The 15,449-nt window shown below is 42.0% G+C and overlaps 1 protein-coding gene across 4 annotated transcripts in view; it reads left to right on the top strand.

The window, feature by feature from the left end:
• The window catches only part of LOC121915602 (zinc finger MYM-type protein 4-like), a 72,696-nt gene extending 58,861 nt beyond the window's left edge, over positions 1–13,835 (top strand). For 2 of the 4 annotated variants that reach the window (XM_042439944.1, XM_042439945.1), the window contains exons 19-29: positions 533–654; positions 1,336–1,504; positions 2,056–2,109; positions 2,955–3,134; positions 3,459–3,553; positions 4,805–4,976; positions 6,636–6,787; positions 6,943–7,054; positions 8,729–8,977; positions 9,497–9,623; positions 11,048–13,835. In XM_042439944.1, coding sequence (XP_042295878.1) covers positions 533–654; positions 1,336–1,504; positions 2,056–2,109; positions 2,955–3,134; positions 3,459–3,553; positions 4,805–4,976; positions 6,636–6,787; positions 6,943–7,054; positions 8,729–8,977; positions 9,497–9,623; positions 11,048–11,255 — 1,640 coding nt within the window. In that variant the 3' untranslated portion in view covers positions 11,256–13,835. Of the gene's footprint in view, positions 1–532; positions 655–1,335; positions 1,505–2,055; positions 2,110–2,954; positions 3,135–3,458; positions 3,554–4,804; positions 4,977–6,635; positions 6,788–6,942; positions 7,055–8,728; positions 8,978–9,496; positions 9,624–10,481; positions 10,711–11,047 lie in introns of all 4 variants that reach the window. The other 2 variants (XR_006100721.1, XR_006100722.1) reach the window with 2 other exon arrangements.
• Positions 13,836–15,449: the final 1,614 nt, after the last annotated feature.

Here is a 15,449-nt window from a genome sequence, read left to right as displayed (position 1 = left end):
ACCAGCTGTCACAAAATAATGAGCCAGATTTGGAGTTCAACAAAACTCTTCTTCAGATGAAGTGAAAAAATATTATGTGGGAGAGAGAAGAATGTTGTTCGCTGTCTCATTATTCATTTGGTAGAAGGTCTTTTGTATACCTGGTATGTATCTCTTAAGAATGATAAAACATATGGATAACAGCCCACCCCATCTGACCTTTGTGGAAGTTTAGTTCATGCTCCCAAGAAGCACCCTTTTATGGCTTTTCCAAAGATTTTCAAAACAAATGTGGCTTCCAGTGTAGCCGTAAGATGGCTTTAGTGAAAGTGGTCTCCTGCCATAAGGACTGGACCATCTGACCTGGAATAATTGTATTAAGAGTCACACAGAGAAATTAATCCAGTTGAGGATGCACCCCTGTTGAATTACGTAATGAGTTAGGAGCAGTCATTGCGGTTAGCAAGGAAAAGTTAACAGTCTATTGAACGAGGCAAATGACCTAACTGCTACTTTTTTGTAAGGATCACTTTTATTATTTTCAATATGACAGAAGAAGAAGAAGAAGTTCCACCCAAAATCATCATGGTGCCTGTTCCTGTACCAGTGTTTGTGCCACTCCCTCTTCATCTCTTCACCCAGTATACACCAGTTCCACTGGGAATGCCAGTACCCGTAAGTGATGTATATGTCATGTCTTTCTGACAGTAGCTCCAAAAGTACATTGGTAAAGCAGCGGAGATCATATATTTGAGCTGAGAGCAGTCTTGCTGTGCCTGCCGCCTCTATATCAGTACTTATGACAGTGCTGAGAAGAACAGTATTCACCCAGTATGTGCTGATACATCGCACTGACAAATGTGCACATGATCTCTTAACAGTGAAGCCTTAAACAGATTGCACTGAGTGATCTTGAGTATGTTTAAAAGGGGAGAGACTCCAGTTTCAATTGGAAACAAGATGTGTGGGGAGTGCACACCTTGATTTCAATAGGAATATTTTCTCTCAATTCCATCAGTGACAAATGTGGCAGAGAGAGTAAGAGGGATGCAGCTCCTGGTGGGTGCAGTGGAGAAGTTACTTTCTGTTGTGGTAGATGGTCTACTGGAACTTGGTGAATTGTCTACTGGTAAACTGTTGACCACCTTCTCTTTCCTTGGATGGGAAGGGCTAAAAATAAGCCATGGCTGTCACCCAAGTTCTATCTGGTATGGCAGCCTTTGCATTGTCAGTCAGAATCTCTGATTTGCCCCTTCCATCAAGAATAGGAAGACCTTTGGGATGTGTTTTCGCCTCAACGGCATGCCACTCTAACACTAAATCTTCCTGTCTTCACAAATCAAACCTTCCCTCTAGGTTCCAGTTCCTATGTTTGTCCCACCTGCCCCAGAAAATACTATCAAGGCAGTAGAAGCTGCTCCAGATGTCAAGGAGAAGAACCCCACAAATGCCTTTGACACGGATCTCCTGCAAATGGCAGAAATGATCACAGAAGATGAGAAGGATAAGGAACATTCTCAAGGAGGTGCATGGCTTATCTTTTGATGAAAGATAACAAGGGAACAGGGTTGGGGAAAGAACCTTTCTGGAAATGCTCATGTTTTCATTGCATAGTCTTAAATTCATGTATACTAGTTAGTTCCTCCTTTGATTCTGTCAGAAAGTTGATGTATTCATCTCCCAAAGAGAACCTTACATGTGAAAAGTTTACCAAACAATTCAAACCAAGCAGTTTTTCATAAATGAGTTATTTGAATGATTTTGTGAGTAGGACTGCTGAGAAAGAGGGTATGAGCAGAAGTATAATGGGAGGGTGGGCAGGAATTCATACTGAAGATGTAAGTGAAGTGAATCATTATTTTATAAGTTCAGTGTGGGATAGATTGGTGTCCATGTTTCAGAGTACAACACCTACTTTGCAGGTAGAGAGCCTCAGTTCAGTGCCTGTTGTCTCCAGTGTTAAAAGACCAGAAAACAGGCGATGGGAAAGATCCGTTGAACAGCTGCCACTCACTTTAAATGTTTGCTTTTTGTCTAGCCTCACTGGTGTATCTGTGTCTTCTTCATTTGTTTTAGGCTCTCAGACATCTGAACATGAGCTGTTCCTGGATCCTAAGATATTTGAAAAAGGTGTGTACATAGCTCAGCTTACCAATTGATTGATTGATTGATTGATTGATTGATATCCCACCTCTTCCGTTTGGGGATCAAGGTGGGTAACAACAGAATTTATGCAGTACACAATACAAAAACGATAAAAACCCACAAAACCCTGACCCAATCCTCCTTCCCAAACTATAAAATTGATATAATAAAACATGATTAAAATATATATCAATACTACAAGGTTATTCTACAATCTGTGAATGACAAGGAGATATAGTAAGAAGGACGGATGCAATCGGTTCTGGGCGGTTATCACTCAGGGAAGGCCTGCAGAAAGAGAAAGGTTTTTGTCACTTTTTTTAAAAGCCTCCAACAAGGATAACTGGCGAATAAACTCACACTCTTACTAGCCCCTATCTGCTCCTGCATTCTTATAGGGGAGACACAATAGGGATGACAGAACACACCAACTTTTAAAAGATTTCTCTGCCCTGCTATGTCTTTTAGGTTTAAGGTTACAAAGATAGCAGAATTTAGTGAACATTGGGGGGGGGGGGGATTTTTTGATGACAAGAGCTGTTAAACAATGAAGCCAGTTAGGTGGAGTGGGGTGGGCTCATTGCTTTCTTCTTTGCTGAAAACTTTCAAGGTAGAGTCTGTGTGGCCATCTGTTGAGGATGCTCTAGCTCTAGATTGGTTGTGGTGGTCTACAAGGCTCCTTCCAGATAAGCTTTCAGTGTTCTTTCCTTGCCACAGCCAAGCGACCCAGGTGTATGGCTCCTTAATACCTTGAATTTACTAGTGGGCTTTGTTTTACATTTGCCCTTTGACCTTCTCCATCATTCATTCCATACTCTCTTGAATTCTAGACCAAGGCAGCACATACAGCGGTGACCTGGAGTCCGAAGCAGTGTCCACCCCTCACAGCTGGGAGGAGGAACTGAACCACTATGCCTTACGCTCCAATACAGTGCCCGAGCCTGAGCCTGAGCCAAGGCAGTTCTCCAAGGGGGAACTGGAGCAGGACCTAGAGGCCGACTTCCCCTCAGGTTTGTCAGTGTTCACAGAAAACACTCCTGAACATAGAAGGCATTACCTTCTCTGAACCTTGTCTGTGTATATTCTCCACCCTTCTGCTCTGAGCACCTTGGAAAAGTTGCCTTTTTCAATTACAGCTCCCAGAATTCCTCACCCAGAGTGACCTGTGTAAGGGATTCTGAGAGTTTTAGTTCAACACATTGACATTTCAAAGCTCTGGTTCTGAGTTGTTAATTTGACCCACTGATGGGGAACTGCCTCCTAACCCACACAGCTGCTGCTTTCTTGGTTGATGGCTTTCCTCTGCTAAATCTCTGCTTTTCTTTTCAAATTAGACTCTTTTGACCCAATCAGTAAAGGACTGGGACTTCACTCACGTGCACGGGCAAGACGGAGACACAGAGATGGTTTTCCACAGCCAAAAAGAAGGGTAAGGAGCAATGTTATGTTTTGTTCTTCTTTCTGATTATTTCTAGGGAAAAGTTGCAATGTTTTTGGTCTGGTAATTATTACACACTAGGAAAACCATATATAGATGTTGTTCATTATCTTCAAATTTGTGTCTGATCAGTTTTGAAATCAAGAAAGTATGCTTTTATTATATTTATATCCTGCACCTCCTTCTCAGAGCTCAAAGTGTCATGCTCAGATCGTCACACATTATCATTGTTATTAGTATTATTATTAGCAATACTATTCTGCCTTTTTCCCAGTTCAGGACTCAAGGCAGCTTAGAACAATTGAACCAAACATAGTTATAAATTACAACATACAGAAGTTTAAAATATGATTAAACTGTTAAAAATTAAAATTGGTTGTAAACATAAGCCATTAAAAAGAAAACCACAAGTCAGGAATCATGCACATTATGCAAGGCACTTTTCCCTCGAGCAATCAGTTTTCCAAGGCCTGCCAAAACAAATTCTTTAGCTGCCTGTGAAAAGATAGCAAAGAGGGTGCCGATCTTGTCTCTCTGGGAAAGAAGTTCCAGAGCCTGGGAGCAGCTGTGTACCCCTTTTAGCTCAGCACAACTCTGTGACATAGATGAAGTTCAGAGAGAGAAAGCAATGAGCCCAAGGCTCCCTGGTGAGCTTTTTGGTGAAGTGGAGATTAGAAGCTGTCTTTTCCCAACTCTAGCCAGAGAACCTTGACTTTTATCACATTTGTCACCCTGACTTTTTATCACCCTGACCTTTATCATACTTGTCCCTTTGCTGATGTAGCCTTTAGGAGAGGTTTATTTATAATCTACCCTCACCCTCAACATACATAGTTACATTTGCAGATCCTCTTGTCCTGCCCACTCTGTCTTTGATTCGTAGAACTGAGGTGCTAGGCCTACCTGGTGAACACCTAGTTGTACTAGAAATCCAGTTTGAGACAAGAAAGACAGCCCCAAAAGCCAACATCATAACCCATTGATTCCTTCTTCCCCACATTTGCTTTTCACTCAGAAGTTGATTGTGGAGGGAGATTTCTGTATGTGTGTATAGGAAATGCTGCCCCATATTAGCTCAGATTCAGCAACCAGTTGCAGATCTATCAGCATATTGATAGTCCACTAGAGCACATAGATGTTTTTAGTCCACAAGCCATCCACCTCTTTTTGTGAGTGAGCAAAACAATGCCCTTTGATGGCAATTCTGGTGGGGCCCTTGCCCACTCTTGTGTTTTCTGTCAGGGGAGGAAGAAATCCATTGTGCCTGTGGAACCCCGGATGCTTGTGCAGAGCTCCTATCCAGGCTGTTCCGTTTCTGGGATGAGTCTCAAGTATATGTATGGAGTGAATGCCTGGAAGAACTGGGTCCAGTGGAAAAACTCACAGGAAGACCAAGGAGACCTGAAATTCGGAGGTAATGTATTGTTAATTTTACATATTTATTATTTGTATGATATATTTTACATCCTCCTTCTTTCAGCGAGCTAAGAATGACAACTATGGTTGTCTTCTTGCACACTTTTATCTTCAGAACAATCCTGTGAGGAAGGTGTGTTCAAGCTGATCAGCCAGTTTCATAGCTGAGAAAGGACTTGGAACTTCAATCTCCCAAGTCCCAGTTGAGCAGTGTAACCACTGTACTAACTGAACAGTGAAATCTCCCTCTACCTGGGGGTCAGGGCTTGGTGAGGGCCTTCCTCAAATTGTGTGTGGCTATATTAGCACTGGTGGGTGAAGGTGACCCTTAGATAATGATGATGCTTTAATTATTTATTGTGCTTCACATACATTGATAATAATAATTGTAACAGTTTTTTAAGGTGGACCAGTACTATTATCCTCATTTTGCAGCTAGGCAGGAGGCTGAGGATGAGAGAGAGCTGATTTCCTAAGGCCACCCATTAGAATTCATAGTCATGATTTGAAAGGGATGCTTCCTGGAGCCCATCTCCTTCTCTTAGGGGTGTATCCACGCTGCAGAATTAAAGCAGTTTCACATCACTTAACTGCCATCCTATAGAATCCTGGGGTTTGTAGTTCAATGAGGCACTAGAGCACTCTTGACAGGCTAGGCTGAATAACTCACCAGACTACAAATCCAAGGATTCTGTAGGATAGTCATGAGTGTTGCCAATCTGGTGACTTTCACACCAAAATGGGTACTTTTCAGAGCCTTTGGTGTGATTTTGGTGATTGGTTTTAATGGTAATTTTGAGAGTTGAAATAAGTATTTGGTGAGATATGGGGGGGATTTGGTGAGTTTTGGCCAAACTTTTAGGGAATTATCTTCGAGGCTTGTTGGCAACACTGGTCATGATGTCAAACTGGTATCAAACTGCTTTGACTCTGCAGTGTGGATGCACTATCAACTACTGTGCTATAGCTTCACTATGAAAATATCTTGTGGTTTTTCTCTATTTGTAATGAAGGAGGACTTTGCAGACTATTGACTTTCCTCAGACCCTTTGGTTTTATTTTCCCCCACCCCACCCCTGTGATATGAACTTCATCCTTCCCTCACTTCCTATACAAATTGGTAGCCAATGTGTCCTCCCAAGCCCTCTGAATGTCTGTTCTCTTGGCTAAGCTGCAGTGATAAGGTGCACATGGAACAATCTGTTTAAAGTACCTCACGCTCTGTGCTTAGAGGCACTGTTCCAGGGAGGGCAACCTGCTCCATCCATCTGTTTTGCCTCCTGCATGTTTGCAGCTTGGCACTGCTCTGTTTTGGCATTTTTTCTGACTGCAGTTTGAGGTCTGATGTAAGGATATCTTTGGACTTTAAATAGCTTTTTAAAAATTACTACAGTATTTCTTTTAATTGGTAAGTTGTAATTAATTGTATCATTTGTATGCCATTGTTGTATACTTAAGTAAGCCACAGGGAGGGGCTTTTTGTCTAAAGATGGTTTAGAAGTAAACTACAACATAACATTCTTTTGTTCTGGTGCTCAGAAACTTAAGAAAGAGGGGATGCCATGTGTGACTATAATGATAAGAACTGAGCTGAGTGGCTGTAAATTTCTCCTTGTTCAAATGGTTGATGTGCTTTGGGTGCTTCTCTTTTCTGCAGTTCGGACTGTAAAACTCAAAGAGGACATTCTCTCTTGCTCTTTTTCGGAGCTGAGTTTTGGCTTGTGCCAGTTTATCCAGGAGGTGCGGCGACCAAATGGTGAAAAATATGATCCCGACAGCATCTTATACCTGTGCCTTGGAATTCAGCAGGTGATTGTCCTTCTTTTGGCTCATTTCCTAAAGTATCAACCCATAGTTAGCCACATACAACCGGTGGACTACATGATTTCTATCCTTGGTCTACACAGATCTCTGTAAATGTCAGATTATACCTCATTGTCCTCTTTTCTTTTCTTTTCTTGCAGTACCTATTTGAGAATGGTAGAATAGACAACATTTTTACTGAGCCCTACTCCAGGTTTATGATTGAGCTCACAAAACTGTTGAAGATCTGGGAGCCGACAATACTTCCCAGTGGTAAGATGGCTATTTATTTTGTCCATAATCTCACTTGGGCACATATTAAAAAAAAAAAAAGGGGGGGGGTTAGAGCAAGAAAGCACCTTTCAGGAACTTAGAGGTGGGCTGAATTCAGACTTGTGTACACTCTATATAAGCAATTGACTTTTAAAGTAATTACTGAATTTCTTTTAAAAATCTGGTGGAGTGGAAGCCAGGTACATTCATATATATGCCATTGGTAGGTGAAGGTGTCAAAACAAATTACAAATCCTTTGTGTATGGAAATGAAGTTGCAGGTCCAGTTTTAACTATGGTTGTTAGTGCACAAAGACATAGGAAACTGGTCTTTGTGCATGGAGATGAAGTAGCAGATGCAGTTTTGCCATGGGATTAGCCTGTGGTGAGGGAAAATAGATACATGGAGGTCACCCCCATGAGGATGGGGTCAGATAGTGTTGAAGTGTGTGTAGTGAGTAAGGAAACCATTGTCTTTGTTCAATCCATTGCTGAGGGACTGTAGTTTGTAATCTTTCATCCACAAATTTCCATCCCACCTTTCCTGATGTTTGCTCAAGGGACATAACTCTTACCTTCCCATTCAATTCCTCCTTGCCTATCACAGCAAAGTTGCTTATCTGTTTATTGTAATTCCAGCCTGTCTTTCCTCCAGTGATCTCAAGATGACATACCTGGCAGTTTTCTTCTCCTTATTTTATCTTCAAAATACCCCTATGGGGTAGGACAGTCTGAAAGTGATATCAGGGGTGTGAAAGGGAGAAAAGGTAAAGATTGGGCCTGCACACAATATAATCCATACATGGCAGGCACATAGCTCACCCTGCAGCTGCTATGAAAGTTTATGCTTTAATTCGAGGATCTCTCAAAATATGCCTTCTGTTGTTTGTAAGCGCATAAGCTGGGAACTGATTAGCGTATTCAAAGGTATGTTTAATACCTTTTGCTGAAAGAAACTCCAAAGTTTATATCAGAATAGAGCCAGTATGATGTAGTGGTTTGTGTGTTGAACCACGGCTTTGGAGACTGAGGTTTGAATCCTGGCTTGGGTGACCTTCAGCAAGTCATACGCACTCACTCTTACAAGAAGAAAAAGGCAAATCCCCTTTGAACAAATCTTGCCAAGAAAGCCTCATGATAGATTCACCTTAGGGTCACTCTAGGTTGGAAACGACTTGAAGGCATCCAACAACAAATAGGCAAATAAACGTTACTTTGGTCAGAACCACTCCATGACAACATTTTTATTTATTCTTTTACCTATAGTAGATAATAGAAACAATAATAAAGAGGCATTTCTAGAAGTAGAACTCCATCTGTTCTGTTCAAAAAGGTATTGTATTAAACTGTGATGTTAGGTTCCGTTTAGAAGGTCGTTTCTGCAGGATGTGTCCATCTTGTTCTGTAGGGTTCAGTTGATCATTGAAATTAAACACATATCGATTGATCCAGAATCTTATTGGAGAAATCCTAGCTAATTACTTCCATATGCCAAAATCCTGTGGCATTGCTGGACAGATGAGGAGTAGGAAGGAACTTCTTCTAGCCCAGCACTCTTTGCAAGAATCCCCTTGAGCAACTGATATATACTCAGTGTTGCAACAGCAATTGGCCAGTGTTAAATGATTGACAGGATGTCTGTACCTCCTTTCCTCCACTCCCCTGAATCTTCAGGTTACATGTTCTCAAGAATTGAAGAGGAGCATTTATGGGAGTGTAAGCAGCTGGGCGCCTACTCCCCAATCGTCCTCCTGAACACGCTGCTTTTCTTCAACACCAAATACTTCCAGCTGAAGAATGTCAGTGAGCACATGAAGCTGTCCTTCGCCCACGTCATGCGGCGCACCCGGACTCTGAAATACAACACTAAACTGACGTATTTACGCTTCTTTCCTCCTTTCCAAAAACAGGAGGTAGATTCTGGTGAGTGAATGTGTTGTCTGACACCTGCCTATCCATGGCCTTCTTATGTTAGCTACTTTGCTGGCTTTTGTTATCTACTGAGCTGTGTGGGAGTGTGTGCACTTGCACTGAGATTCTGCAAAAGAACAACAACCCACTAAAAAGCCTGGCTTGATTAAGTGCACAACCCTTTTCTGCCCCATAATATTTTTTCACCCCCAAGTGTCATCTTGTAGTCCATATGCTCTACTTGTTACACATTTGTTGATATTCTGCATTGGAATACATAGCATAAAGTCAGCCCAGACAAAACTATGCCATATTTCCCCCTCTCCTCTCCCATTATACTCAGCTTTCTCTTGCAGGAGATTCCCTCCATGCCCATTCCATTTCCAGTGGAAAGGGAGGGGCCATCAGAGGAGTACAGTATAGGAAGAATAGCGAAAGCAGTTTGCAACTAGTGCTCCATCCTAAAGACTGACATTTTCCTTGTACCTTTACACCCATATCTTCTCCTGCCCATTCCTGTCCCTTCTCCAGATAAAGTAGTAGGCAAAAGAAAGCGTCATGAGGGTGAAGAGGTCCCAACAGCAGTGGAGATGATTGAGAACACTGACAACCCCTTGAGATGCCCGGTCCGACTCTATGAATTCTACTTATCAAAATGGTGAGTGATGCCAGCTCTCTCTGCTATCTCCTTTGCTTTATCCAGTTCATTGGTACTGTGAGGCTCCTTTTGTAAAAACGATTTGGAATTCATGACAGAGAAAGGGACTAATTTCCACCTTAGATTTCTGCAGAAGTCCCTGTTGGCTGATGTCATGAAGAAGCAGCTTGCACCAGCAAATGTGTGGGTTTCCACAGCTAATCAGCAGCTGATTTTTAACAAAAGCACTTGGTATGAGTGGAAGCAAAGTTTATCCCAAGTCAACATGATCTCTTTTGTTTTGCGTTTCCATTATACTACAAGCCAGTCCACCTTTAATTGGCTTACTTTAAAAATTAGATGTGTAATACTTTTTCTTATGATCCCTAAAGTGTTCTGGAAGTAGCATAGAATTGTTGCAAGGTTTCGATTGCTCCAAATCTCTTCACCAGGCAGAACAATATAGAACATTAGAGGAGAAGGGAAGTGACATGGAGGCTGTAGCTTCTATGGGAGAAAGTACATAAAATCCACTAGCTTGCACGGTCTTTCAAACAAGTCCAAAACAACTTGCATAGAGAGAAGACTCTAAGTTTAGCAAATCCTGAGATAGGCAGTTGGACAATGAGCCAGTGGAAGCAGCTTCTGGCATCTACAGGTAAGTGGTCTCAGGGTCAGGTCACTGGTAGGTAACTACAGAATGAAGAGCCCAGAAGGACCTTGACTTGGGAGACTTCCATGGAGAAAGCAAAACACAAGCCAATGAAGAGAGGGTTTCTGAGCAGACAGGAAAGGATATGTCACATCAGCCACCCCTGGTTTTCACTTTTTGTAAGGGACTCCTCTCCTGGCTTCCTCCAAATCTCTCTCTGCTTACAGCTATCTTGGTATATCCTCCCAACTCTGGCAGCCAACAAAGGCCTCAGCCAAGCTATTACACAAGACCTGGGTGACAGCTCTTCATTCCCTTGCAACTCAAGTCCAAAGGAGAAGCCTCTAGCCTCTGCAGCCTTGGATTGTACATATATCCAGCATATGTCTTATGGCTGATGCAGACCTGCCTGACATGATTTGTGAAACAATATAAAGGAAACAGCCACTCCAAAATGTAATGTTAAAGCCATGTTTTCCTTGGGAGAAAAAAAACTGATGGCTAGAGATGGATGGGAATAGGATGTTTTTGTTTTAAGAATCATTTTAAACCTGTTGATGCCAATTGGTTGCCTTATGCTGGCATTAGCTGCTGACCCCCACATTCTTGTTTATCTTCTTATGTTTTTATTATCTCAGTCTGGCAGCTTCTTAGCTGTGGTCCACAGCTCCTGTCCCGCCCCAGTTTCCACTATCTAGTCTCTTCCCTAAGCTACAAGGCAAAACATTTTCTTGTGTTGGTACTCTTGCTGAACTGCCATTTCAACCAAGCCCTTCTTTCTTCCCACAAACAGTTCTGAAAGCGTGAAGCAGAGGAGCGATGTCTTTTACCTCCAGCCAGAGCGTTCGTGCGTCCCCAATAGCCCCATGTGGTATTCCACTATGCCCATTGATCCAGGCACTTTGGACATCATGTTGACGCGCATCCTCATGGTAAGGGAGGTGCACGAAGAACTTGCCAAAGTCAAACCGGAGGACTCTGACCCTGAGCTTTCAGACTAAAGACAGGTGAATGGGGGTGCGTGCTCTCTCTCTCTCCTTTTGGTTCTGTTTTGTTTGTTTCCTTCCCTTTCTGATACACCTTCCAAAAGCACCAAACTGTGAATGCACCCAGCCTTTGGGAAACTATTCCTTTTCCTGTCACATGAACTCTCAGAAGGCCCAGCAAAAGCTGCAGGAGATCGCAAAAGGAGAATCAGAGGACACAAAATGGCAGAAGGTGCAAGAAAATGGATATTGCTGTTGATCCTGAAAATAGTCTCTTAAGATGGACTCATTTCTTTTGTTCCACACACCCTTCCCCCCAGCGGTGCTTTTAGTGGGACAAAAACCAATTATGGATTGTTGGGTTTTTTTCATTCTTAAAAGGAAACCTGTTGTGTATATCCTTCCCTCCTAACCATGGAAGCGAAGAAAGCTAGATTAAAGCCCTGGGTGCTTTTGCGGTGTAGCTGCTGCCCACAGGTACGTGGGGTTTCCTAACACTTTGCGGTAGAATGCAAAACCAAACGTAGTAGGGTGGAAACCAGTGGAAATGCTGTCTGTACCAGTTCAACTCCCTTGTCCTTTTCCCTTTTATATATATAAATATATATATATATACACACACATATATATTTTCCACTTGGATTGGATGTTCAGAAACGATGACCCAGCCAGAAGAAGGGAGCAACAGGCTAAGTCGTGGGAGGAGAAATCATGGTTGGATGTTGTGAAATTTCCTCACTTTTGAAATATTGGCTCTGTGACATCCCTCACGTGGCAGCAGGGCAGGCCACCCGTCAATTCTCCAGTCAGCCTGGGCAGTGCCCACAATGGCTAGGAGGTTTGGGGAGCTGTGGTCCAAAAAAGTGATTTTTTCCAAGCTCTGCCCTGCTCAAATTACTCAGCTGAGACAAGTTGTTCCAGTATGTGTGTGGGTGCGCATGCTCACACACAGACCTTTCGGTTCAGACAAACTGGGTTTGACACAGAATGCCCCAACACGGCCTCATAAAAAAGAAAATGCCAGACTGCTCAGAAATAGTTCTGCAGGAATTGTGCCCCATCCGTTTTATGTCCATCCCCCCTTTTTAAATCTGTCTCAGTGGCAGCTTTTCCTCCACCTCTCATCTCCCCTTTGGGTAGGTCCTGTTTTTTATGTTTTGGAGGGATGGGCCTTCTGGAGTCTTTCAGAATTTGGGGGGGGTTTACTTTGGTTTTAATTATCCCCCCCCACCTTTAATTTTTAAAAAATGGAACTGCATTCTAATTCTTGGGCAGGTTTATTTGTCTGCTCTCTTTACCACTTGCTTTCTAAAAGTCCTGTAAAAATAAGGTCCACATTTGAAAGTGAACATTTGAAAGGCTTGGCTGTGTTACCTGTATCTCCACTCCATTCGAAGTCCCTCTTGTATGAATGCAGGGTGCTAACCCCTAGCTAGGTCAAATGCATTTCACTACCCCCTTCCCAGCGTATGCCCTTTTCTCAGTCTCGCAGATCACTTTGAAGATCCAAAACTATTTTTTAAAAGCGGATAATTGTTATGTATGTTTTTATTGGCAGTTTTGTCCGGTCACCAAATTTCTAAGGCAAGAGTTTTTCTTTTTCTAAAAACGCTCTGGTTGATCTCTCCAACGTTGAACAAAACCTCCTTTTTTTGTGTGCGTGGGTGTGTTTGGGGTATTCTTTTTAACAGTAACAAAGGTAACAATAAAATCAGAAAGTAGTCTTCTTCTTCTCCTCTTTTGCCGTCGTGTACTTGGTCGTCCTTGTCCCCTGCCTTGTATTGAAGTTCACTGGTGTATATTTGAAATGCAGAAATTATGTGGGGGGAAATATTTTTGTTTAAAGCACCTCCCTTACTCCCTTTGATTTTTTTCCCTGCCCCTCATCCTCCATCGCTTGCCATTTCTGAACAGAGATCCCACTTTTCATTTTAGATCTCAAGATAAAAATTTAGAAGTCAGAAGGAAACGTTATTACTGGCCATGACCTTTCCAGTAAAATTTCCAGTTTCGAAGAACACTATTCTCTCCCAGATGTTTTAAGATACTTATATTCCACCGACTCTTCCTCCCTGCCCTTCAGGTTCTCCCTGTAGCTGTAAGAATTAGTAGTTGAATAGCAGATGCACTGTTATTAATTTCGACAGCAAATATGTTGTTTTTTTTTCTGGAACTTTAAAATAAAGTCCCTCATTTTTTTTTAAAATGAAAGTTTTATGTTTCTTAACAGATACAATTTACTGTATGGCTCTGTAAAGGATTAAAAAGAAATAAGTGGTGTCTTGGTTGCATGTTCAGTCTGCCCAGAGTCCTCTTCATCTGTGATTGAGAAGCCCACAGTAGGTGGAAAATCCTCAGAAGTGCAGCTATTTATGTCTGTCGGACTGGTTTTTTGTTTTGTTTTTCTTAGAAATCGTGTGAAATTTATTTTATTTTTTTCCTTCAGGGAATAATAAGCAGCAAGGGAAATACCCAAACCATCTTGTTTGAATCTTTTAAGAAGAAGAAGAGAAAAAATTTCCCCTGGTTTTTTTTCCTTGATAGAAGTTAATCGAACGATTCCCGTAGAATAAAACAGTATATTTGTATATGATGGATGAGTTTCAAGTTTTCTTTCTGCCTCCAAAGCAACTTGGAGGGATTCTTGTTTTCGGTTCTCTGGGGTGTTGGGTTTCGCAAGTAGGGTCAGAACAGAATCCCCTTGTAATGGGCATAATCCTTTTCTGGAAAGATGGGAACCCTTGAGTCTCATGGGTATAATAACAGGTGTTTCTGCGCCAAAGACCCCTTCCTTATCCAGTCAGAAGCTTCATCGCAGGGGTGTCCAAGTAACCCAAATCTGGAAGCTGCTTTTGGAGAGGCTGTATCCTACTCCTGGTTTTGGGCGGAGGGAAGCAATAAAGTTTGTACAACACCGGAGAAGGAAAGGTCTCCCCCCAATCACATTTTGGATTACAACACGCTTACCAGCCTGACCAAGAAAGGTGGGAGTGAACACACCGATTGGGAAAGGTTGGTACAGTTCTACTGCCCATGGAGGTTCTAGTCAGCTCCATCATCTAGCAGCCATTGATAGACACATTGCTTAGACTAAATAGTCAATTTTGGGGGAGAGGGCAGCAATACAGAACCAGAAGGGAACATATTATTTGTCCTGACTGCACAAATCCTATTGACAATGCGAGCATCACATTTTGCTGTCTTTCCCAAGCTAACCAAAAATACACGGGTAGACGTTTCTGTTGGACGTAAATGGCGCTGCTCTCTGTGACTAAATCCTTTCTTACATGGAATATGGAAGACAGGATTCCTTACAGTCTGGTGCTGAATTACAGCAGAGACCAAAATCCCCACAAATACATGCTTTTGAAAGTGTCGATACACACCTTGTAAAAAAGTGGACGTGTTCCTGGATATTAACACAATATTAGGAAGTTCCTACACTATAAAAATGTGTTTAATTTTTTGTTTCCTTCCCAAACTAACAATATGCCCAGGTGAAATGAAACCACCTACTAATTCAAGAACAGTCTAGTAGTGCCTTCAACATACATCAAACTGTGATCCCCATCATCTCCATGTGAGATGCTGGCTGGTGGAAGGAGAACAGTTTCCCCACTCCTATATCTATATTGAGGGATTGGAGTTTCTTTGCTTTTTTCCCCAGTCTCTAACTAGAATCCCTAGGAGTTTACCATTTGGGTAAACTCAGCTCCCAAGGTTGGAAACAATGGTATTGTCTAGGAGGCATATCAACATCAACAGTTCTCTTAAGGATCTCTTATGCTTTGAAACATCGAGAAATGTATCTTTACAAAAAAATAAGTGGTTTTATCCCTTGTGTATCTTCAGTGGAACCATTTCTAGCATTACAATGTTTAAATCTTTACATGTGTATACAAGGCTTTAAATAAAAAGGAGCATGTGCGGATGGGGGTTAAACCTGTTCCCAGCCCTGTCCAATCTCACTTTAGTCATTTTCTTCCAGTCTGCTTGCAGACTATAGTAGACAAGGGGGAAATGTCTGTAAAATCAGTTACATCTATTTGGATCTCTCTCACCTCTTTTTCTATACCTGAGTGTAGCTATGGGAAAGATAGGTACAAAGTCAAGGCATTGCCCCCTTAAACTTCCCTTCAGTCCCAATATTTCTCACACCCAAATAACTTAAAACTTCAGTTGAGCAGTTAGAAATAAGACTACAATTAA

Source organism: Sceloporus undulatus, chromosome 9 (assembly GCF_019175285.1).
Source record: "Sceloporus undulatus isolate JIND9_A2432 ecotype Alabama chromosome 9, SceUnd_v1.1, whole genome shotgun sequence".
Classification (NCBI taxonomy): domain Eukaryota; kingdom Metazoa; phylum Chordata; class Lepidosauria; order Squamata; family Phrynosomatidae; genus Sceloporus; species Sceloporus undulatus.
This window is presented reverse-complemented; position numbering and strand designations above follow the sequence as displayed.